This window comes from Macaca thibetana, chromosome 5, assembly GCF_024542745.1.
Source record: "Macaca thibetana thibetana isolate TM-01 chromosome 5, ASM2454274v1, whole genome shotgun sequence".
Classification (NCBI taxonomy): Eukaryota; Metazoa; Chordata; class Mammalia; order Primates; family Cercopithecidae; genus Macaca; species Macaca thibetana.
This window is the reverse complement of record NC_065582.1, coordinates 162,140,288-162,165,214: the sequence shown is the minus strand read 5'-3', so window position 1 is coordinate 162,165,214 and position 24,927 is coordinate 162,140,288. Positions and strand designations below refer to the sequence as shown.

At 42.9% G+C, this 24,927-nt stretch overlaps 1 protein-coding gene across 7 annotated transcripts in view; it reads left to right on the top strand.

Annotated features, from left to right (window-relative positions):
- The window catches only part of SOD3 (superoxide dismutase 3), a 948,116-nt gene extending 923,440 nt beyond the window's left edge, over positions 1-24,676 (top strand). For 4 of the 7 annotated variants that reach the window (XM_050790712.1, XM_050790711.1, XM_050790714.1 and 1 more), the window contains exons 2-3: positions 19,438-19,516; positions 23,332-24,676. In XM_050790712.1, the coding sequence (XP_050646669.1) occupies positions 23,348-24,070 (723 nt within the window). In that variant the 5' untranslated portion in view covers positions 19,438-19,516; positions 23,332-23,347 and the 3' untranslated portion in view covers positions 24,071-24,676. The remainder of the gene's footprint in view (positions 1-19,437; positions 19,517-23,331) is intronic. The other 3 variants (XM_050790718.1, XM_050790715.1, XM_050790716.1) reach the window with 3 other exon arrangements.
- Positions 24,677-24,927: the final 251 nt, after the last annotated feature.

The window sequence follows — 24,927 nt, the reverse complement described above, 5'->3', positions numbered from 1 at the left end:
GAGACTCTCATTGGTTGGTTTTCCATCACCATATCCCATCAGGTGGGAGTATCTCTCCCAGGCAGCACTTGGACACCTGTATTTACTCTGCCCTGCGAATGCAGGATGCAGAGTAATGCTGGGGGTACTTAGTCGTAGAGTGGGTGAGGTGGATCTGGGAACAGCCATATGGCCTTGGGTTAGGCACATAACCTGTCTGAACACGAGTTTTCTCCTCTGTAAAACGGAGATGATCAGGTCCACCTCTCCGAAATGGTATGACAATGGTATGGAGAATTAAGATAACACATGCGTGTGCCCAACACACTGTAGGCACTGAGCAATGCTGATATCCTTTCCTGGGAAGGGGGATTCTGCCTGCTCAGGAGATTCTCCCTGATGACTCCTGAAGATTTCCTCAGCCTGCTTTGTTCAACTGGCCCAGCATCAGCATAACCTTGTTCCTGTGTCTTTACAAGCCCTTCATTTCTTCTGTTTTATAAACCAAGACTGTATCATTGAAGTGGAGAGTCAATAAAAAAGTAAGAGAATTAGATTCTTAAGGGTAATTAGAGCTGTGATTTATTGAGTGCTTACCTTGGGCCTCATATTTTAAATGCATTATTTCTAACACTTAGAACAACCCTAGAAGCAATATATTTCAATCATCATTTATAGGGACAGAGAGAGCTTAAGGAACCTGCTCACCATTACTTTGTGCTAGAGCAGCGAATTGAACCCAGGACTGCCTGGCTTTCCACTCTATCATATTCCATCATGGAACCCGGCTTGCAAATTGCCAAAGTCAAGACTAGTGGACTGTGTGGACCTAAAACAATCGTAGAATCTAGATGAAAGGTAGAAGGGGCCCAAAAAATTATTGAGTCTAACCCTCACCTCATAAGAAAGCTCTACTTCAACATCCTGACTCTTTGATGGAAAGCTCATCACCTCATGTGACAGCCCATTCCATTTTTAGACAACTCTAATTACTAGAAAGACTCATAATGTGCTATTTGCCAGTCAGATTCACCTGCTATTTTCATTACAACTTCATACACCCTGATGAGGCCATTATTAAGACATCCTTGGCTGAAATCCTGAACTCCATTACCTCCTGGACTTGCAATAAGGCCCCTAACACCATTGCCAAATAAAGTTACTCCAGAACATCAGCGATGCAGACAAAGTCATGAGAGGGATGTTGATTGCAACTTCAAATGAGTGTGGGATAGGTGATTATCTCTTTCTAAGGAAAGGTTATGCTGGGTGGGATGTATTGTCACTCGGGACAATATGTAAGTACAGCATATATTGCAGAAGTTTAAAATAATCAGAGTCGTGTGTATGCAACACAATTCCTTGGTTAATTAAAATGCTTGCAAAAAGCAATGAAAGCTGATTTTTGTGTTTCTTCTTCCTGGTTTTCAGCTTCTCTGGCAGTTTTCTGTTGAGTGAAGGACAGTCAGGTCTAAATGATGAAATATGAGCTCATGTTGCTAGCTTCCCACACCATGAACTTACGGTAAGATCTAACAACTAATAATGGAGATTAAAAATGGATAAGAACTAAAAAGGGGGAATCCAAGGTCCTCTAAGTGTGTGAGTCGTGCTCATCTGGTTCTCTGCAGGGGAAGCAGAATATGTTTACGTGATTGTGTGAACTGCAGGAAACTAAAAGATGCCAGGGTCAGAAGAGTAAAATGTGGCTCCACTGGGACTTCAGGTGGCAAATAGGATTGAGAATCTTAACTTTAATGAAGACAACAAAAACCACATAATTAACACACACTGTTAACACCTCATTAGTCTCCTGGGGCTTAAATTATGCTAAAAATAATCCACACATTTTGTTTAAATAAGGCGCTGTTACAGGTGGTCACGAAGGCTTCCTTCATAGCAGAATGAGGCCATTTTTCCACATTTTTTTCAGATGCTTTAAAGTAGGTCTTATCTTCATTCCAAGGAAAGGATTATTAAAAACATATGGGGAGCTGCAGAGAGGAAATGAGCGTATTAGTTAGAGTCTCTCTGGCTCTGAGCCTGACTCCAAAATCTCACACAACCCCATTTCTCAATCCAGACACTCAACATCAGGATTGTCTCACAAATGATGTGCTGTGGGGCATTGGTGCTGGCTACACATCAAGCTGCGAAATAGCCAAGTTTGGTCTGGTGCCTTTTCTTCTCTTCTTTTTCGCACTGTAAACATTAAAACTCCTCTGACATGTTTATACATTCACTGCTGCCTCATCTGGGTTTGACCTGTGACTACTTTGACCCATAGAATTTGGAGAAAGTGATGTTTCTGGGTTTCTGAGCCCAGGCATTGCAAAGACCTGAAATCTTTGGCCATGCCTGGAGCCACCATGGAGGAAGTCCAATTTCCCCTGCTGTAGAGCCAGGCCACAGGGAGAGGCCTTGGAGGATGAGCCATGGCCTGGAGACAGGCCACACGGCCTCTAAGCACCTGAGGCCTAGACATTCAGCCTGGTGGCAGCCCCAGCTGCCAAATGGCTACAACTGCAAGAAAGAACTTAAGCGAGGCCTGTAGAGGAACTGCCATCCCATCCCTAGATAACCCACAGAATCATGAGATATGATAAAATGATTGTTGTTTTAAGCCACTAAATTTGGGGTGGATGTTGCAAAACAATAAATAACCAAAATGCCTCTTTGCATTATCCCTGTTAGGATGCCCCTTTCACTCACCCTTGACCACTGGTTATGAACTGAAGGTTTGTGTCTCCCCAAAATTCATATGTTGAAGCTCTAAACCCCAGTGCATGGTATTTTGGGTTGGGGCCTTTGGAAGGTAATTAGGTTTAGATGAGGTCATGAAGGTGAGGGCCCCCATGATGGGACAAATGTCCTTACAAGAAGAGGAAGAGAAACCAGAGCTCGCTCTCTTCACCATATATGAACATAGCAAGAAGGCAGCTGTCTGCAAGCCAGGAAGAGAGCCCTCACCAGGAACCAAATCTGTGGACACCTTGATCTTGGATTTCCTCCAGAATTGTGAGAATCAAATGTCTCTGGTCTACGTCACCCGGTGGCATTTTGTTACAGCAGCCCAAGCTGACTAAGAAACCATCTATCTGTGTATTTCCAAGATATCTCCCAGCACCCTTAGGAAAATCATCCATGTGTGTTCATGTGTATTCATGGAAGAAAGTCTCCCTCTGTTTCTTAGAAAAATTTCATATTCACTATGATGCTTAGAGATGAGACTCCTGACTTCCCTGTGCAAGCCAAAAGAAAAATATTAAATTTTTCCATTACTCTCTTGCTCTTGTTTTCTCTCTGTATAAAAATAGGAACTCCACCTATTCTCCACCATGGAGTTAAACAGCAAAACCCTGTGCTTGTGGGCTAGTGGTGCTGGTTGGGGGAAGGACGAGAGACATTGCTTGATTATGCTGCACTGAGCATCTCCCTAAGTTTTAGAGAGTCAGTGATGGCTCTGAAAAGGGGATTTCTTTTTCAAGCAAAAAGCTTTGCATTTCTGTCAAAAATCGGGGTAGATAACAAAACTACTTCAACTTTTGTAGTGAAGGTCACAGCTTGCTCATAACAGAGAGTGACATAAAGTATCTGTGCAGCCCTGAAGGAGAGAAAGAAAAACAAAGCATTTTTGAGACCACATTGAAGGAACGTTTACATAGACCTGCTCTATAGCCTTGGCACAGCAAAGTTAAAGTGCTAGAAGTATTGTTGACAAGACTGTACTTTGACTGAATTTAGAAATGTTGGATTGAATCAATAAAAGGATGGATGGATGATGATGATGGGCAGAGAGAGTATAATTTATCCACCAGCTCTGCTAGAGGGAAACCACTGGGTATCACTGTGGGACCTGAAGACCTGTGAATGGCTCAGAACCAAGATGATGAGAGATGAATATCCAGGCAGAAAAATTTCCCTGTGCTGAACCCAGTTAAGAGTTACATCACTCCCTCCAGGTAAGGATTATATGAGACCTTATTGTTGTCATTGCTTGTAGTTTGGAGCCTCTTTATTCATGCTCAAGTTAACTGTAAGCAGTTAATTCCATGAAATGAGTTTGGTCCTTTCCAACTAATTTTCTTGCTTTCTTTATAAAATCTCAAATTAAAGAATGTCTGTAGTTCCTTAAGAACTAAAGGTAAATATCTGAACCAGTGTGGCGAGTATTGCTGGTTGCCTAGCCAATAAAATCCTTTCTTCCTTCATAGTAAGGAAAATTTGATTTTGCTAGGGTAGCAATATGTTCAATGAAAGACCATTTACTCTGCCAGACTCCTGTGCCCCTAAGGATGCCCTGTGCCACATTTCTGACTGTGAGACATAAATTGAAATTGTCTGGGAAATAGGGTGTTGCTACTTCCCTTTTCCTTCTTCCCGCCTGAAGGAAGGTGCCATATCTGGAGGTGTATAAGCCACCTTGCAGCCTTCAGGCAACATTCATGGGTCAGAAGCCCGCACACTGACAATGATGGGAAGCAAAGATGGGAAAATTGCAAGCCCTGTAGGTATCATGGAGCCACCCTACCAGCTCTGGACTTTTTGTTCCGTGCCACAAATGCCTAAGTGTTCCAGCAAGTTTTCGTCATACTTTCCTTATTTGTAGCCAAAAGCATTCCTGGCAGATACTCTTGGGTTGATCCAATTGAGAACTACTGTTTTGGTTCCAGTGTCTGGAAGGTGGAAGGAATATGCCTTCTTTATTGCACATTACCTGACTAAAGGCCAGTTTCTCACAGAGTATTTACAGGAACATTTACATAGACCTGCTCTGTAGTCTTGGCACTAGCAAAGCTAAAGTGCCAGAAGTATTGTTGACAAGACTGTTCTTCAACTGGATTTAGAAATGTTAGATTGAATGAATAAATGAATGGATGGATGATGATGATGGGCACACTGTATTAGTTTGGGCTGTAAGAAAAGAAAGTCTTGGCTTACACTAACTTACACAACAGACTCCCAGAGTGGGAAGTCCAGAGGTTAAAAAAGAGGCAGATGCAGAGCCATCAGGGCCTCAAGGACCCAGATCATTCCATCTCACTGCTTGGCCATCCTCAGCATCTTGTGCTGATTGAACAAGATTAATCAGGAACTTTCTTGGCGACCCCCTGCATTTTTTGCAGATTTCTATACCTGAACAAAACAGATCCCTGATAGAAAAGAAAAGCAGGGATCAACAGTCACAGGAAACCATCAGTGTCTACTACCCACATGTTATATAAATACTTTGCAAAATGTGCGAAGTCCCAAAACACAAAATGATGGTGAGGATGATGCCAGCCTACCATCAGCATTGGTTTGGACACTTTCTGGCTGCCATTTGGAAAAGGGGAGTTTAGTTTCTTTCCATTCAGTTGGCATTTATAGCTTCTAAATGAATGGTCTAATTCATTCATCCAATTTGACTGGTTTCATAACAGGAAGCAATTAAAGTGTTCCAAGTGACCAACTAGCCTGCTTGTAAAAACTGAATACTTGAAAAAACAAACAATTTCATCCTTCTCGCCCTCCCAACTAAGGCACCTTCAGTATACAAAAGGGCGGTGCCAAAATGAACTCAAACTCTGTATAAATGGAAAAAAAGAGATTCCAAAGTCTGTTTAACAACAAGACCAAGTCATAGATTCTTAGTAGGAATAGTTTCTTTCCCCGCCTTTGTGGATGGAGCTAATGTTCTTTCTTTAGAACCGGTGCCTCACTGGGAACAGATGTGAAAACTGCGTAGCAGGATCATGCAATGCGTAGGCAGCTTCGCAGGAGTGAATCTCCCCCCCAGAACACTAAGCTGCTTGTGCGTAATCCACCATTGTATTGCAAACACAGGCACAGGAAGCACAATCTGTAGTGCCAGAGAAACCACTTGTCAGACATACAAAACTAGGACAAAACAGAGCAGCACCTGTATTTTTCTTTGTGAAACAGTGTCTTTTCCTTTCTCCCCATGCGGTTCCGGTGGTGCTGATCCTACTTCTGGCTAACAGAGTAAGCCTATGATGAAATACTGTATTCCATCCTCAGCAACACAGTGATTGGTTCAGATATGGAAACAGGACTCATCGGGCAATTTTGTTGGAACTATTAGAAGTTTTAGAGCTATGAAAATAGAAGATCCTGGATTTTTCAGTTTATATGAGCCAGTAAAATTCCTTCTCACTGAAATTGGCATGAATTGCATTTCTGTCACTTGCAGCTTAAGGAAATCTAGCTAACACAGAAACAAAAGGAACCAGTGTCTTGAGTCCTAAAAAGAAGAAACAGAAATCCATGACAATATAAAGAAATTGATTCTACATTCACAAGTCTTTCTACTTCCACCCTGATACCTTTGTGTTCTCCAGTTCAATTTATAAAATGAAGAACCTCAAAAAAACTTCAAAAGGTTTAATCCTCAAAAAACAGGTAATAAAATTACAGAATTCAATGATTGCTACATGCCAAGCACTTAGTTGGTTTCCTTACATAATTATCTCATTTAATCCTCAAAAAAAATCCTCACAAAATCCTACCTTGTTTTTACAGGTGGGGACAGTGAGGCTTGGAGTGGATCAGTGCTGTGTGGGAACTGTCAATTTAGTTAGCCTGAGGTCAGGAGCATGCTCTCCCAGGAGACCTCAGAGGAGGGTCTCAACAGGACAACTGTCCCACCAATGAATAAGAAAGCTTTCTCTTTTTACTCTCCAGGGCTTACTCATTAGAGTTCTGACTTCAAACTTTGCAAGAGTAAATCTGAAGGACCAACAACATAATACAACATTTTATTTGGATGACCTTGCCTTGAAAGGATTTGAACTTGAGGTCATCCTCATGCCAATAGGTCAGCCCAAGAGTTGCCAACCTTCTTACTTTGCTAATGCTTACAAGATGCCTGTGCTTTTCAAATTTATTAAGAGATAATTTATAAGCAATAAAATGCATGCTCTTTGACATGTAAACACTCATGTAAGCATCCCACATTCAAGATATAGGACACTTTCATCGCTCCAGAGAAATTTCTCATGCCCCTTTGCAGCTAATTTCAACATACACACGCAGGCACACACACGCACACACACACAAACACACACACACACACACTCTCTCTCTTTTTCTCTTTCTCTGCCTCTCTCAATGTTCCTCTGCCTCCATCCCAGGAAGCCATTGTTCCAATTTCCACGACAATAGGATTAGGTTACCTATTCTAGCACTTCATATGAATGGAATCACACAGCATATACCAATCTGCATCTTGCTGCTTTCACTTAGACTAATATTTCTGAGATTCCTTCATGTTACTCTATGTACCAGTAGTTTATTCCATCTTTTTTCTGAATAGTGTTCCATTGTGGAAATATAACGCAAATAATATATCTGTTCACCTGCTGATGGATATTTGCGATGTTCCCAGTGGACCCATTATGAATAATGCTCTTGTGTATTTTTATGTATAAATCTGTGGACTTGCATTTTCATTTTTCTAGGAAAGAAAATATTGAATCATATGTTAAAGGCATGTTTAAACCTATAAAAAACTTCTACAGAGTTTTTCCAAGTAGTTGTAGCATTTCACACTCCCACTATTAATGTATGAAAGTTCTAGTTACTCCATATCCTTGCTAACATTGCCATTGTCAGTGTTTTTATTTTCAGTCAAACAAATTGACATAGAGTGATGTTAAACTGTGATTGTGTTTTGCATTTTCCTGACAATCAATGAATATGCTTATTGGTTGTTTGTAGATCTTCTTCTGTGAAGCATTGGTTAAATACGTTCCTCCAGTTTTTCAATTGGATTGTCTTTCTTCTTATTGAGTTATAAGAATTCTAGTGTAGATACAAGTCCTTTTAAAGATACGTGTATTAAGAATATTTTCTCCCAATCTGTGATTTGTCTTTTCAGTTTCTTAAAGGTTTCTTTTTTTTTTTTTTTAATGTGGAACACATGTTTTTTATTGTTCCATTACAGGAATGTATAATAAAGATTTTTTTTAATCACCTATAATCCCATCACTCATTGTGTTTTATAAAAAGGGTAATTTTATCCATCAAAATTTCTCTAAAGTATTGTATATGGGGAAGTAAAATACTTGATAAATCTTATTTTTAAATTTTTTATATTATTATTATACTTTAAGTTCTAGGGTACATGTGCATAACGTGCAGGTTTGTTACATATGTATACTTGTGCCATGCTGGTGTGCTGCACCCATCAACTCGTCAGCACCCATCAACTCGTCATTTACATCAGGTATAACTCCCAATGCAATCCCTCCCCCCTCCCCCCTCCCCATGATAGGCCCAAGAGCAAACATTGTTACATGTGATGAAGTCCACTTTGTCAATTTTTTGTTGTATGGTTTATGCTTTTGGTGTTCTAGTAAGCAATATTTACATCCCAGAAGTTTTACAGCTTCACTTTTACACTTAGGTCTGTGCTCCATTTTGAAAAAGCTTTTTTATGTGTTTAAGATAAAGGCAGAAGTTTGTTTTACTTCCATATTGATATATAGTTGTTCCAGTACCATTTGTTGAACAGTCTACCCTTTGCCCCATTAAATTACCTTGGCACTGTTGGCAAAAGTCAATTGACCATATATGTATAGGTCTATTTTTGAATTTTCTATTTTGTTCCGTTGATCGATATGTCTGTCCTCATATCAATACCACACTGACTTGATTATTAAATTTTTATAATAGGTCTTAAAGTCAGTTAGTGGCAGTCTTCCAACTGTGTGTATGTATTTCAAAATTGTTTTAGCAATTCTAAGTCCTTTACTTTTCCACATACACTGCAGAATAATCTTTTCAATTTCTACACATAAGCCTACTGGGATTATGATTGGCATTGTATTAAATTTGAGATAGCTGACATCTTAATACTGAATCTTCTAATCCACAAATATGACACATCTTTCGAATTGTTTAGATCTACTTTAATATCTCTCAGAAACATTTCATGTTTTTGTATATCTTGCACATTTTAAGTGTAGAGTTTTAAAACTTTTTTCTGAATTTATTACTAAATATTTCATTCCTTTTGGTCTTCTTATGAATGGTAATTATTTCATTTTCAAATTGTTTGTTGCTAGTATCTAGAAACCCAATTTAGTTTTATTTACTGACTTTGTATATTGTGACTCTGGTAAATTCCCTGATTATTTTCAGTAGTGTTTAAAAAATATCCTTAGAATTTTCTTTTCTCTTTTTTTTTCTTTCTTTCTTTCTCTCTCTTTCTTTTCTTTTCTTTCTGTTTTCTTTCTTTCTTTCCCTTTCTTTCTTTTTATGTCTCTCTCTTTTTCTTTCTTTGTCTCTTTCTTTCTTTCTTTCTCTTTCTTTCTTTCTTTCTTTCTTTCTTTCTCTCTCTCTTTCTTTCTTTCTTTCTTTCTTTCTTTCTTTCTTTCTTTCTTTCTTTCTTTCTTTCTTTCTTTCTCTTTCTTCGTCTCTCTCTCTGTTTCTCTGTTTCTCTCTCTCTCTCTCTCTCTCCCCCCTTTCTTTCTTTCTTGGGGTTTCACTCTGTCACCCAGGCTGGAATGCAGTGACACGATCACAGCTTACCACAGCCTTGACTCCCCTCAGGCTCAAGCGATCCACCCACCTCAGCCTCCAGAATACCTGAGACTACAGGTGCACATCATGCCTGGCTAATTTTTTAATTTTTTGTAGTGACAGTGTTTTGCCATTGTTCCCCAGGCTGTTCTCAAACTCCTGAGCTCAAGCGATCTGCCCACCTCAGCCTCCCAAAGTGTTGAGATTATAGGCGTGAACCATTGCACTTGGCCTAGACTTTTCTGTGTAGGTATTCATGTTTGCATAAAGTTTAAATATGCCCCTCAATATCCATGCTATTTATTTATTTATTTATTTGGAGATGGAGTCCTGCTGTGTTGCTAAGGCTGGAGTGCAGTGGCTTGATCTTGGCTCACTGCAACCTCTGCTTCTTGAGTTTAAGCAATTATCTTGTCTCGGCCTCCCAAGTAGCTGGGATTACAGGCATGCGCCACCACGCTTGACTAATTTTTTTGGTATTTTTAGTAAAGATGGGGTTTCACCATGTTGGCCAGGCTAGTCTCAAACTCCTGCCTCAGGTGATTCACCCACCTCAGCCTCCCAAAGTGCTGGGATTACAGGTGTGAGCCACCGTGCCTGGCCTCCAGGCTTTTTATTGTTATTTTTTCTTGTCCTATTGCACTGTCTAGGAATTCCAGTACAATATTGACTAGAGATGGGGAGAGCAGATATTTCCTCGCTCTCAATCTTAGATGGAAAACATTCAATATTTCTCAATTAAGTCGGCTGCTACTTGTAGGTTTTTCATAACTGCCTTTAATCAAACTGAGGAAGTTGTCTTTTATTATTAGTTTGATAAGAATTTTTTTCTTTTTATCATGAATGAGGTTAGATTTTGTGAACTACTCTTCCTTCATCAATCCAGATGATCATGTGATTTTTTTCACTGCATTCTGTTAATGTGGTTAATTATATAAACTAACTTTCAAATGTTAAACCAAGCTTGCATTTCTGGGGTAAACTGTAATCAGTCACAATATATTTTCCATATTGTGTATTTTCTGAATTTGTTTTGTTAAAATTTTGTTCAGGAATTTTTATTTATGTTCATTAGATATACTTATCTGTCAGGCTTTTAATTTCATGGTTATGTTAGTCTCAGAAGAGAAATTGAGAAGAACGTTACTACGTTACTCCTCCCTATTTTCTGAAAGAGTTTGTGTAAATTTGGTATTACTTATTTCTTAAACATTTCATAAGCATTTTATAGAATTCACCAGCAAACTCATCTGGCCTAGACTTTCCTTTGTGAGAAGGATGTTTTAAATAACAAAATAAAATTTTTAAATATACACAGGGCAATGCACACTGTTTTTCTTGTGTAAATTCCGTAAGTTGCGTTTTTCAAAGATTTTCCCATTGCATCTCAGTTATTGACCTTATTAGCATAAATGTGTTCACAAGACTTATTTATCTTTTTGATAGCTATAGGATATGAAATAATGTGCCCTCTTTTATTTATCATATTAGTAATTTTGATTTCTTTCTTTTTTATTAGTCTTGCTAGAAATTTATCAATTTTATTAATCTTTAAAAATAATCCACTTTTTGTTTTTAAATTTTTTCTCTATTGTTTATCTGTTTGCTGTTTTATTATTTTATGTTCTTTATTACTTATTTCCTTTTACTTACATTGGGTTAATTTGCTCCTTTCTTTAGCTTCTTAGTGTTTAAACCTTTTTACTTTTCTAATATATGCATTGAAAGTTACGTGTTTTCCTCTGAGAACTGCTTTGGCTCCATCCTCTATGGCTTGATATGTTGTTTTCATTATAATTCATGTGAAATATTTTCTGATCTCCCTGTGGTTTATTCTTTGGCTTATAAGTTATTGAGAAGTGCATTATTTAATTTTTAAATATTTGAGGATTTTCTGCATATCTCCTGGATTTGTATTTTAGCTTCATTGTACTCATATAACATACTCTGATGAAAAGTTTTAACCTCTTTAAATTTAATAAAAACTTATTTTTGGCCTAAGAGATTATCTATCTTGGTAAACATTCCATGTAAATTTGAAAAGAATATTTATTATGGAACTACTGGGAAAACACAAGTTCAGTCATGTCAGTTGATAATGTTGTTCAAATAATCACTGATTGTCTTGTCTATTTCTTCTACCAATTAATGAGAAGGCATGTTAAAAGTGTCCAGTTATGACTGTGAATTTGTTTATTTCTGTCTTTAGTTTTTAAAATTTTTGTTTCATTTATTCTGAAGTTTTGTTGTTGGATATATAAAATTTAGGATTATTATGTTTTCTTGATAAATGTGCCTTTTATCATTGTGAACTGTCCAGTTGCTATGACTATCTACAGCAGTAGCTTTTGTTTTGATGTCAATTTTTGAATGATGTTAATGTAACTATGTCCTTCTGCTTACTGTTTCCATGGTAAATCCTCTTTTCATGCGTTTACTGCCAGTCTGTCTGTGTCTTTATATTTGACATGCATCTCATAGAGGCAGCAAATAGTTGGGTTTTGTTTTTTTATCCAATCTGAGAATGGCTGAATTGCCATTTTTCAATGAGCTGCTGTTCTTCTTCTCATGGAGGAGAAATATTTTTTAGGTTAGTATCTCCACTAAGATAGAAAGACAAAATGTAGATATACAGTTTGTGAGTGTAAGGGCAAATGTATTAGGCCATTTTTGCATTGCTATAAAGAAATACTTGAGGCTGGGTAATTAATAAAGAAAATAGGTTTAATTGGTTCATCTTTTTGCAGGCTGTACAGGAAGCATGGTGCTGGCATCTGCTTGACTTCTGGTGAGGTCTCAGGGAACTTATGGCAGAAGTGAAAGTAGGAGCAACATGTCACATGACAAGAGGAAGAGATAGGTGAGGAGTCACACACTTTTAAATAACCAGATCTTGCATGAGCTCACTCATCACCCAGGGAATTGTGCTAAGCCATTCGTGAGGGATTCAACCTCATTATCCAAACACCTCCCACCAGACCCACCTCCAACACCGGGGATGAGATTGCAACATGAAATTTGGAGGGAACAAATATCCAAATCACATCAACAAATAAGAGGTCTATATCCAGCCAACTTTACTCATTATGTGACCTGTATGGCCCCCAAAGGCACTGAGTTTTAAATTCCTGTAGTAGTAAATTTGAGATTTTCTAGCTTTGAGGGAAATAATATAAAAAGGAGATGATAGTTTCAGCCTATGCATTGGCATTTTCTTATAGAAGTAGTTGTTCTCTCTCTGAAAATACATTTTTAAAGAGGTTGCAAATCTATACTTGTGTTTAAATAATGAATATATTCATGAGTGAAAAGATAACTTCATTTTGGTCACTAGTGCCCAACCAGAGGAATGTTTTGATCTATTAAATCTCATCTTCCTAAGTGAAATCAACTAGTTGAGCCATTAGTTAGAGTCCATCTTTTCTGCAATGGCTTGGCCAATGAGTGATAAATTCCTGCTTTGGTGTAACAGTTTGGGGGAGAATGGCCAGTATGATAAGTTTCTTCTGCTAAAGTGGACAGAAGTTGGGAGAGATATTCTAAAAGTTCATGCCTTTGTCCCAGGCTAAGGCTGCCAACAGCTCGTACAGGTGGTGTATCCCTTACTCAAAATGCTTGGGCCCAGAATTGTTTCAGATTTTGGATTTTTTCAGATTTGGGGATATTTGCACATGCATAATGAGACATCTTGGGAATGGAACACAAGTCTAAATGTGAAATTTATTTGTGTTTTATGTATACCTAAAACACATAGCATGAAGCTAATTTTATACAATTTAAAAAATAATTTTGTGCATGAAACAAAGTTCATATACATTCAACCACCAGAAACAAAGGTGTCATTGTCTCATGTTGGTGCTCAAAAAATTTTAGATTTAGGAGCTTTTAGGATGAAGGATGCTAAACCTGCAGTATATCCCCAGTGTGCAGAGGATGTCTTATAACTCAACCACATTCCCTCTGTTTTCTCTAGAAGGGCATGATGGAGTCTGCACAGCTGGACCATGGCCCAGGAACACTATGAGGAGGTGGGCTGCTTTGTATGATTTGCTCCAATATTCTGTGAAGTGAAATTCCATATATACTACCAGAGCTAGCTATAACACAGAATCTTCTAATCTTCCAGATGCTAGTTCTGCTGTAGCTGCTCCTCTTTAGGTAACCCTGGTGGGTGAGGGTGATTTGGGGACTGTGATGGAAGCTATGACCCACTTCATTTAAAATCATCCCTGAAGATTGGCCAGAACCATCCTGGATTCATTTCTGAGTGAGACACATGGCTGCTGCCCTATTTTCTTCCCTAGGCCTTGGATCTGAGGCTTCGTTTTGAATCCTGTCAGCATTTAGAATTCCTAATTATTTCTCTAAAATAAACTCTGAGTCAAGAGGATCTCTCTATCCTCTACATTTGCTTCTAACATCAATTTTATAAAATTCCAAGAGTAGTTTGTCTCACCTCTGTCCTCAGATTCTATTTTCTACATTTGGCAATGTTTGTGCATTTTACACAGCTCCTTGGAGATCTTCTGCCCATCTTTTCTATTACTTCATTCATTCTAGGAGTGTGGAGGAAAGGGCCTGGGCCAAGCTGGCTTTCAGAGTGGGGAGAGTACTTCTTCCTCATGGTGAAATTGCGGGGGGTGTGTGTGATGGGATGAGCAGGGAGACAGGTGAAGAGATGGTCAATATGGTCAATGGAGCCTTGGAACTGGTGAGATTGAAGGTCAGCAGCCTGAAGGCTTCAAGTGCCTCCTCTGCATCTAATGGGGATGACACTGGAATAATCAATTAGATTTTGGTTTCCACCTGTAAAATAAGAGTATGACACTGGGAGGATTCTATGGTCCCTTGCACATATGTCTCTCCAAATAGACTATGAGTCCCTTGAATTGAGGTTGTGATTTCCACATCTTCATAGTCATGGTGCCCAGTATAGGGTCTGACACATGATTGCATCAGCTGGTCATACATTTGGCTGCTAGTAACAGAAACCCACAATAGTAGAATGTGTTGAGGCTGATTTTCTTCTATTACAAGAAGATTAGAGCTGTGCAGGTGTTGGTTAAGGTGTTCAGTGAGGTCTTTGAGGACCGAGGTTCTTTCCGTCTTTCCCTTTTACCATCCTGGACATGTTGGCCTTATGTTCTCATTCTTGTCATCGCATGGACCCAAAGTAGCTACCATGTTACCAGGCATCACACCCACATTTTAGGCAGAAGGAAGGGGGAAAACACCAGCCGTTTCTGCCTTTTATAAAGAAAGAAAAAGCTTTTCCAAATGCACATCAGGTTATGTCTCATGGACTATGTGCTGAGTCACATGACCAATGTCAGATGAAAGGGATTCTGGGAAAGCAAATGTCTAACTTTTCAGCTTCTTGGGAAGGAGAGAGTAAGAATTGGGGCAAATATGGTTGTTGAGCCCACTGAATGTTTGCTAAATAAATATAATTAGAAAATAAGCTGGAAAAGTCTTATTTTTTTCCCCAAGTAGAGTGTACTATGACGTTATTTTGAGGAAATAAGCACTAAATTGGATTTGCTTTTAAGATGTGACACAACTCTTTTATTATTATTATTGACATTCCCGAGCCATGCTATCTTGTTTCCCTATGGCAAACCAGAATTCGCCCAAGTCTTCTCATAGGCATGGGGCAGGGAGTAGAACTGGAGGGAGAGTCAGAGTTCATGAAGAACTCAGTGTGGAGGGATTTAACTCTGATGTTTTCCTAAGGGAATATTTTACACACACTCACCTTTGGATCAGAAAAGGCATTTCTTCTGTATTCTGCCATTGGTCATTCTCTTCATGTGGCCTCATGTGTAATTAGTTGAGAAATTACTGGTTCTGACAGGTTTTCATTACCTTCTCCTTCATACACGTTGTTCCAACATTTAAAGGGCAGGGTTGACATGTTGACAGTGAAAGCAAACGTGCCAGAATGGGGCACAGGACAGCATGCAATTTCTCCTCTTCACTGAGGAACAGCACTAATAATACAAAAGAAGAGGTGCACATGAAGGGTGCATGTTCCTGGCACAGAAGAGGCACTTAATAAATGTTAGACGTGATTGTTTTCTTTCCTTTATTTGAGATAGGTCTTGCTCTATCACCCAGGCTGGAGTGCAGTGGCATAATCATAGCTTACGGCAGCCTCAATCTCCTGAGATCAAGCTATCTTCCCACCTCAGCCTCCTAAGTAGTTTGGACCACAGGCATGTGCCACCACACCCAGCTAATTTTTAAAAATGTTTTGTAGAGATGGGGATCTCGTGTGGTGTCGAGGCTGGTCTTGTCTCAAGTAATCCTCAGCCTCCCAAATTGCTGCAATTGCAGGTGTGAGTCACTGTGTCTGGCCCATTATTTTAGTTCTATTCATAATAAGAATGATGTTTCTTGTCTTCCTGCTCACACTCCGAGTGAGGATCCACTTTTTCTTGTTACCCAGATGTTTCTAGATAAAATGATAAGATTCAAGATTGTACTGTGCAGTTCCCTGGTTTTACTTTAACTCCCCAGGGGGCTTCTGGGAGAACCCCGGGCAGGCAAAACATGCTGTAAGTTTTTTCAGGCATGTTTGAAGTAATCTGGTTGGGTAAACAGTGATCACACAAAACCTGGCTTTCTAGGGAGCTTAACCTGAAACCTTAATTGTTTTCAGAAATTTTCTCTTCAGGCTAACCACTCTATTTCCTGGCGGAATTTAAGTCTATCAGTTTTCTGAACACATGAAGAGGAAACTATTTACAACTGGCATTCCTGTACAAAATGTACAAAGTTCTGTAGCAGAGAGCTCTTCCACGTGGGTAGGAAGAGTGCTTTTCAATGCATTTCCTAAAACTGGTGCTCGACAATGCTCATTTGACTTTCCAGTGTATTATACATTAACAAATGTGAAAAGGATAAGAGGTCAATGGTTTAGTGTCTCGCTTGCGTGGCAGTCACTGATGTTACAGAGATCACTGTGAAATGTGAACTCCTCTGACTCCTCTGTTACTTGTTTCTAACTTTGCTTTCATCTTCTCATTAGGTTAGGTGGCAGTAAAGCATATGATTAAGAATCCAAGCTTAGGAATCAAAGTCCTAGGGTTGAATCTTGACTTTGCCGTTTTCTACCTCTCCAACCTGGGGTCCATTACCTTTTCTTAACTGGACCTTATTTTCTTATAAATAAAGTTGCCAAATTAATATCCACCCCACAAAAAGTATTGGAAGCATGAAATATGATACTATATGAGAAAGTGCTTCATAAAGTGTTCAGTTGCAACTTCAGAAAACTCAACCCAAACACCTTAAGCAAAATAAGAATGTATCGACTCATATAATGAAAATAGAGCATCTGAACCCATGCCAGTGGGTTCAGATTTCACTCTACCCTTTATTTATGTATTTATTTATTTTTAGAGGCAGGGTCTTGCTACATTGCCCAGGCTGGTGTGCAGTGGCTGTTCACAGAAGTGATCATAGCACACTATAGCCTTGAATTCCTGGGCTCAAGCAACCTTCCTGCCTCAGCCTCCCTAGTAGCTGGGACTACACATGCACCTATCACTGCACCGAGCTCTCACTCTACTTTTATTTCTCTGCCTTCTGCATTGGCTTTATCCTCAGACAGCTTCTCCCTTAGTGGAGCATGATGGCTGTAATAACTCCAGCCTTTTTTCTCCAGTTTCAAGTCCAGCAAGAAAGAGAGAATGCATCTCTTTCAACAGTACCAGTGAAAGTGGCATTGCGTCTCATTGGCTGTGAAGGTGGATCATCCCTGAACCAATGCAACAGTATGATTTATCATATCGAAGCCACAAGCTACCTCCGGAGCAGGAGATGAAGTCAACACCACCTGCTGGACTGAAAGTATAGTGGCTTCTCAGAAAGGAAATTGGGATGCTGTTACCAAAGGAAGAGGAAATGAATGTTGCCATGGTAGGGGACGAGAAAAAGGCAGACTTCCTTTAGAATGCCATCAAAATGAAAGTAAGTCTAGGCTTTAGCACCAGTCCTAGAATACCAGAATGGACACATGCTTTCTTGGACCCGAAAAGAAATAAAATTCGGTCAAGTGAAGAAAGTGTCATTTAAAATAGTAGCTATCTTAAGAACGAAAGCATTCTTAAAGCTTCACTTTAAAAATCATAATATAGATTCTTGTGGAAGACGGTAGTTACACAAAGATTAACAATCCTTTGTTACAAGCCCTTGTAGTAGAACACATCTCCCCTATGATTTTTTGTTTTGTTATCTTATAAATAAAGAAATATTGTACCTAAGTTGGATGCATTCTTCCTCTTGCTTTCAGGAATGTTCAGCTCTGCCTATGCAGTAGCCACACTTTTATTCCTTTACTTTCTTAATAAACTGGCTTTCATTTTAATATAACATAAAATAAACTAAAAAATAATAAAAATAGTAGCTATGAATGTATATAATTATGATTTCAAGAACTGAATGAAAATATAAATGTTTTTAAAATGGGATGAACGATTGACAATAAGCAACTAGACTGTTGCAGGGTGGGGGTGGGGTGGTGGGTGGCATGTGGAACTCTGAAAACTCATTAGTCGAGGACAACTACACCTACCTACAGAACGCAGAGCTGCAAGATTGAGCTACTGGTGCCTGGGTTCTCAGCGGGCCGGAAGGAAGGACGGTAGGGTGGAAGGGCTGGAGTCTCTGAGTTCTGGGAAAGTCTCCCTCTTATCTCACAGAATGCCTGCCCTTGGATAAAGATCATTAGTTTGAGTTTTTCCAAGATGATTCTAGGAAGCTCCTGCTGGTAACTAATTCACCCAGCCTGGGGTGGAGTTCAGAGACTTAGATTTTTTATAAGCTTTCCTGCCACCAAAACGGGTGTTTGGGACCTCACGAGGCCCTGTTCATTCCTCTGTTGCTGCGCTCCCCACTCTGTACTGGATGCATCTATTGATGCTGCTGTCTCTGTCCCCAGAGTATGAACCTCCAAGGTGACTCATGCAGCTTTGGGTGCCCGGCACACAGCATAGTGCCTGGAATGGATGAGCACCCAATAAACATTTGTTGAAGGAATGCGGGAGGAGGGGCAGGCCAGCAAGCAGGCTGCCTGGTTGTTCCCACATGGGCTTTTCTGGGAAAGAAGAGCTTCTATTTTTGGAAAGGGCTGCTATGATTGAGAAAAGTTCATGGTAGCAAAAAAAGGACGGACATCAGGAGGGAAACACTCCGAGTTCTCCCAGACAACACATTTTTTAAAAAGACTCCTTCATCTCTTTAATAATAACAGTAACGACAATGACAATGATGATTATTTATGAGTGCGGCTAGTGCCAGCCACTGTGTTCTCACTGGGCGAGTGATGATCTCATTGGATCTTCACGGTGGGCGTGTGGGGTGGACAGCATCACATCCCCATTTTACAGATGATGAAAAGGAGGCACAGGGAGCGGTGCAGCTGCTCCAGGTGTACACAGATAGGAAGTGACAAGGCTGGGACTCTGCAGCCTGTGTCATCACGACCCACCCGCTGCTCTGCTCTCAGGTATGACAGCACAGCTCCGCAGCAAACACCGTGCACATTTGCGAGGTGCCCATTTCCATGCAGCAAAAATAAGTCAATAAGTTACTGACTTAGAGAAAAGCAAAGGGCCTCTCAATAAAGAGGTCATTGTACATCTCTCCAAACAGGCGATTTTCTTTCTCATTTTTATTCCCCTGCTGTGTACTGAAGGTCACTGGCTACAAGCCGGTGAAGTCACGGAATGGAAATCTTTGGCCCAAAACCCCAGAAATGGGAGGGGCAGGGGAGGTGGGGACAGAGCGGGAGGAGGTGGAGGCGAACCAATTCTACAAGCCGGGGCTGTCTGGCCTGCTTTTCCTCCGTAAACCAGCCCAATGGCCTGCCTCCCTCACGCTGACCACTCCTCTGGGCTGGCCTCCTGCTGGGCTAACAGCCCAGGCTCCAGGGACAGCCAGCATTCCTGGGCCGGCTGGGTGCAGCACTCTTTTCAGGAGAGAAAGCTCTCTTGGAGGAGCTGGAAAGGTGGGTGCTAAGTTGAGGTTCATTTTGTTCTTCTTGGAGTGTGTTTATTGAGTTTGAAGTTGGGTTGGGGCAACAGGCCTCTTCTTGGGAACAAATTGCATCTTCTTGGGAGGGAAATGGACTTTCTCTGGCTGCTCTGAGAGGTTAGTAGGGAGGTGGAGTGAAGGGAGAGGAAGGCAATGAGGGGAGGAAGAAACCGTTCCTCCTGTGGATCTGCAAAGACCAGTCCAAGAGGACCTTAGTGTTAGGAAAAAGAGCTCCTTCTAGGAGCGAGCTGAGGGATGAAATATACCCAAGGCTCAAGAGGGGCAGGTTCTTCCCAGATATAGACCCAGGAAGGAGATAAAGGCTTGGTGCCTCCATTTGGTTCAGGATACAGGCCCCTGTCCTCTTTCTTTGATAACACTGTCCTCCCCTCCAGATCCATGTACAAAGGAGGCCCTTAAAAAGGCACTTGGTCATTTCACAGCTCAAACTGAGCAGGAGGCTGTGGGAGAAAAATGAAGTTGGTCCCAAGGGGAAGAGGTGTCAAAGGCTTAAGAAACAAGAAGTCAGAGTTTACCTGGGTTTAAGGGAGAATTTTCTTTCCCCCCTTCCTCCTCCTCTTCCTCTTCTTTTTCTTTTCTTTTTTTTTTTTTTTTTTTTTTTTTTGAGACACGGTCTCATTCTGTCACCCATTCTGTCGCCTAGCACCCAGGCTGGAATGTAGTGGCATGATCACCATCATGGCTCATTGCAGCCTCCACCTCCTGGGCTCAAGCGATCCTCCTACCTCAGCCTCCTGAGTAACTGGGACTATAGGCACATGCCACCACACCCAGCTATTTTTTTATTTTTGCTAGAGATGGGGTTCTCTCTATGTTGCCCAGGTTGGTCTCACACTCCTGGACTCAAATGATACTCCTGTCTCCGCCTCCCAAAGGGGTGGGATTACAGCAGAAGCCACCATGCCCGGCTCTTCTTTTGGTTTGAGAGAAAAACATCTCCTTAAAATATTTATTTCCCAAGGATTCTTGAAAAAGAAAGCTCACTGACACACCCAAAACAATCTGGTTTTGCTCTGTGTTTTTATGGAGAACTTTCTAAGCAGCAGAGCCCTTCTGAGTGGCAGGGCTGTCTTAGGAGGAAGATGTCTTTGATGATGGGGAACTTCATGTCCAGGTCTGGCAGGAGAGTTACCCCACTTTCCTGCCTACTCCCTGGGGCTTTGGGGTAGTAGTACCACATTGGGCCATGTCATTTAGGTGAGTCCTTGAACATCACTTTCTCTGCTTCTCCCTCTTTCTGGATACTTCTTCCTGGAGCCTTTCAAGGGCACCTCCTCTCACAGTGTCCACAGCGTCTCTTAGCTAATGGTCCTAAAATCTCTACCAGCAGCTTCTCTCTGATAGCTAAGAGCTGCCATTTCCTGAGAACTTTCTAGGTATTGGGCTCTGTGCTAAGTGCCTTAGATGAGAGATGTGCAGTGTGGTGCCTAAACCTTGGGCTTGGAGCAGACACACACTTTCAAATCCTGCCTTCGGCTCCTTATTGAACATGTCACCTTGGGCAGGACACATGCCTCTCTGTGCCTCAGTTTCCCACACTTTAGAATGGGGATAACAGTTACTGAATAATGTTCTTGTGAGGATGCAGGGAATTAACCCACGCACAGTACTTATAATAGCGTCTGGCACCTCTGTTCAATAAGTTTTAGCAATTCTAATAATCTTTTAAGCCTCGCAGCAAGCCTCTAAGGTAAGTCTGTATTAGTACCCCTATTTGCAGATGAGAAAACTGAGGTTCACAGGGGATGAGGCAGTGCACAGTCTGCAGTCCAGCATTTACTCTGCTACTCAGCAATAAAAATAATAACTGCTAACCCTTAGAGTAAGTGGCAGAGTCAGGCTTTAGATTCATGAGGTAGCTCTAGAATCCATCCCTTTAATCACCACACTAAATTGGCTTTCTGAAATGGTTATACAAAGCATATCTACTCAATCTTGGAGTTTCTTAAATGGCAGCTAGTTTGGTGTTGGAAATGCAGTTGACCTTTAAAGCAGTTCTTTGGAGGCAGCACCGATCCCTCTGGACATATCTTGGTGGTATGGCTGGCCTTATGCTACAGGTAAGGAACCTGAAGCTAAGCATCAGTAATCCCATGAAGTCACAGTTACAGTTAGTATAGGTTGGAATTGGGATTCAAATATGTACCTGACTTTATAATTCCTGGCTGGGCTCCAGAATCTTTGATGGAGGTTTCTTCTTTCTTTTCTTTTCTTTTCTTTCTTTTCTTTCTTTCTTTCTTTCCCTCCCCCCCTCCCTCCCTCCCTCCCTCCCTCCCCCTCCCTCCCTCCCTCCCTCCCTCCCTCCTTCCTTCCTTCCTTCCTTCCTTCCTTCCTTCCTTCCTTCCTTCCTTCCTTCCTTCCTTCCTTCTCTTTCTTTCTTTCTCCTTTCTTTCTCACAGAATCAGAATCTCCTGGGGTGGCGCCTGGGCATCTGATTTTTAAAAATCAGAATCTGATGTGCAGTCAACACTGAGAACCCCTGCCAGCTTCATCTCCTCTTCCAAGTGCCAAACCCAAGTTTCCAACTGTCTGCCCACCTGTCTCCCCACCTGGGCACCCGCCAGCATCTCACCCTCAGGAGACTCCAGCTGAACTCATCCTCTCTCCCTGCTTCTCCAGAACAGGCCCCACCCTCCCTCCACCCAGTCTCTCCTGCTGGGAACCTTGGTCATTTGCACTGTGCCTTCATCTACCAGCCTGCCAGTGCTGCCTGGTGTGTCTCTTAAACCCATGCCTCCTCTGTGTGCACTGCCTCCACTTTGGTAAAAGCCTTCATTTCCTGCTTGGGTTACTACAATGCCCCCTAACTCATCTCACTGTCTCTATTTCTGCTTCTCTGTCTCTTCCTAGGCTACTCCCATTCTTTCTCCCCTTTCCTCTTCATCCCAAAGTCCAACCCATACATATCCTTTTACCTGTAGGACTTAAGGAATGAAAGACCACCTCATCACCCACTTTTCTTCTTAAAAACTTCCACTGCACTACCTGCTGAGATGGCCTTCTTACTCAACTTGGCTGGAAAACTCCTACCCATCTTGTGGAACCCAGTTCAAAAGTCACCACCTCTGAGAAGCCTTCCCGGAGGCTCCTAGGGAGATGGGTACTGCCTCCTCAGTCCTCCAGCACAGGCCCGTCTTCAACCGTAGGATTGTGCTGGAATGATTGGATGCCAAGTCTGTCCCTCACTTAACTCCTTATGCAAAATCACATATTATATGTTTCCTATGGCCAGGTGTGGGCCCAGGTGCTGGGGATACCGATGAATAAAACTGAGTTTCTGTCTTCAAGAAGCTCCAAGTCTACTGAGTGTAGCAGAGAACATGGAGAAGGCGCTTCAGGGAGAAGGCATAGCACATGCAAAGCCACGGAAGGCAGGGACAGGGTTGTCTGTGGGGGAGGATGGAGGAAGAGGGTAACAGGAGACCAGGTGGGGAGATGAGAGAAGGCCATGAGACACCCCTCATGCTCCCTGAGACCCCCTCCACGCTATGGAGATGGGACTGGAGAGGACCATGATCATTTGCGACTCAGATCCCTGTGGGTTTCTTCAGATTGGGTCGCAGCCATCGTTACAGCCACAACACCTAACACAGTGCCCGGCACACAGCAGACCGTGGACAAACGTTTGCCACACGAAGGAATGCCCACTGGGCCAGGAAGCCCACTGGGGACTGGGCGGTTGGGTCTGCGACAGTGGGGTCCCTGAGAGTCCATGTTTCAAGTAACTAAGCCTCACTCTGCCCCCATCTCCGCGGGGGCGTCCCGCAGGTGCGCGACTCCAGCCATGCTGGCGCTGCTGTGTTCCTGCCTGCTCCTGGCAGCCGGTGCCTCGGACGCCTGGACGGGCGAGGACTCAGCGGAGCCCAACTCTGACTTGGCAGAGTCGATCCGAGACATGCACGCCAAGATCACGGAGATCTGGCAGGAGCTCACGCAGCGGCGGGACGGCGACGGCGCACTCCACGCCGCCTGCCAGGTGCAGCCGTCGGCCACGCTGGACGCCGCGCAGCCCCGGGTGACCGGAGTCGTCCTCTTCCGGCAGCTCGCGCCCCGCGCCAAGCTCGAGGCCTTCTTCGCCCTGGAGGGCTTCCCGACCGAGCCGAACTCCTCCAGCCGCGCCATCCACGTGCACCAGTTCGGGGACCTGAGCCAGGGCTGCGAGTCCACCGGGCCCCACTACAACCCGCTGGCCGTGCCGCACCCGCGGCACCCGGGCGACTTCGGCAACTTCGCGGTGCGCGACGGCAGCCTCTGGAAGTACCGCGCCGGCCTGGCCGCCTCACTCGCGGGCCCGCACTCAATCGTGGGCCGGGCCGTGGTCGTCCACGCTGGCGTGGACGACCTGGGCCGCGGCGGCAACCAGGCCAGCGTGGAGAACGGGAACGCGGGCCGGCGGCTGGCCTGCTGCGTGGTGGGCGTGTGCGGGCCCGGGCTCTGGGAGCGCCAGGCGCGGGAGCACTCAGAGCGCAAGAAGCGGCGGCGCGAAAGCGAGTGCAAGGCCGCCTGAGCGGAGCCCCCACCCGGCGGCGGCCAGGGACTCCCGAGGTCCCCGTCTGCCTTTGAGCTTCTCCTCTGCTCCAACAGACACCCTCCACCCTGAGGTCTCACCTTCGCCTTTGTTGAAGTCTCCCCGCAGCCCTCTCCACCCAGAGGTCTCCCCTATACCGAGACCCACCAACCTTCCATCCTGAGGACCGCCCCAACCCTGGGAGCCCCCCACTCAGTAGGTCTGAAGGCCTCCATTTGTACCGAAACACCCCACCCACGCTGACGGCCTCCTAGGCTCCCTGAGGTACCTTTCCATCCGGACCCTCCTTCTCCACCCCATAAGCCCTGAGACTACCGCCTTTGACCTGACGATCTTCCTCCTTCCCGCCTTCAGGTTCCTCCTAGGAGCTCAGAGGCCGCTCTAGAGGGTTGTTTCGAGTCCCCCTACCCCCACCCCTCCCCACCCACCACCGCTCTCGCGGCCAGCCAGCCCGTGCAGCGGAAGCCAGGCCAAATGCCCCGCGTCTTCAGCTGTTTCTCATCCACCGCCGCCCCACTGAGACCTGCTCCTTTGGGGGGAAAGTTTGGCAATCTTTGTGTTGCACATTAAAAATTCAGCAATTCAGTACTGCGTCGGGGCCTTGGTTACTTTTTTTCTTTATTTGTTTTAGGCTTCTCTCCCAAGCTGAGCTTTTTGTTTTGTTTTTCCTTTTTTTTTTTTTTTTTTGGAAGTGGCAAACATACTTCCCAAATCCCTGCAGGACTTCTCCTTATCCTCTGCCCCCACCCCACTAACCCTGCTGGCAACAACGTTCAGCCACTGCTTGTCTTGCCCTTCCGTGTGGCTCCAAGAGGAACATCACCAGAATCACTCAG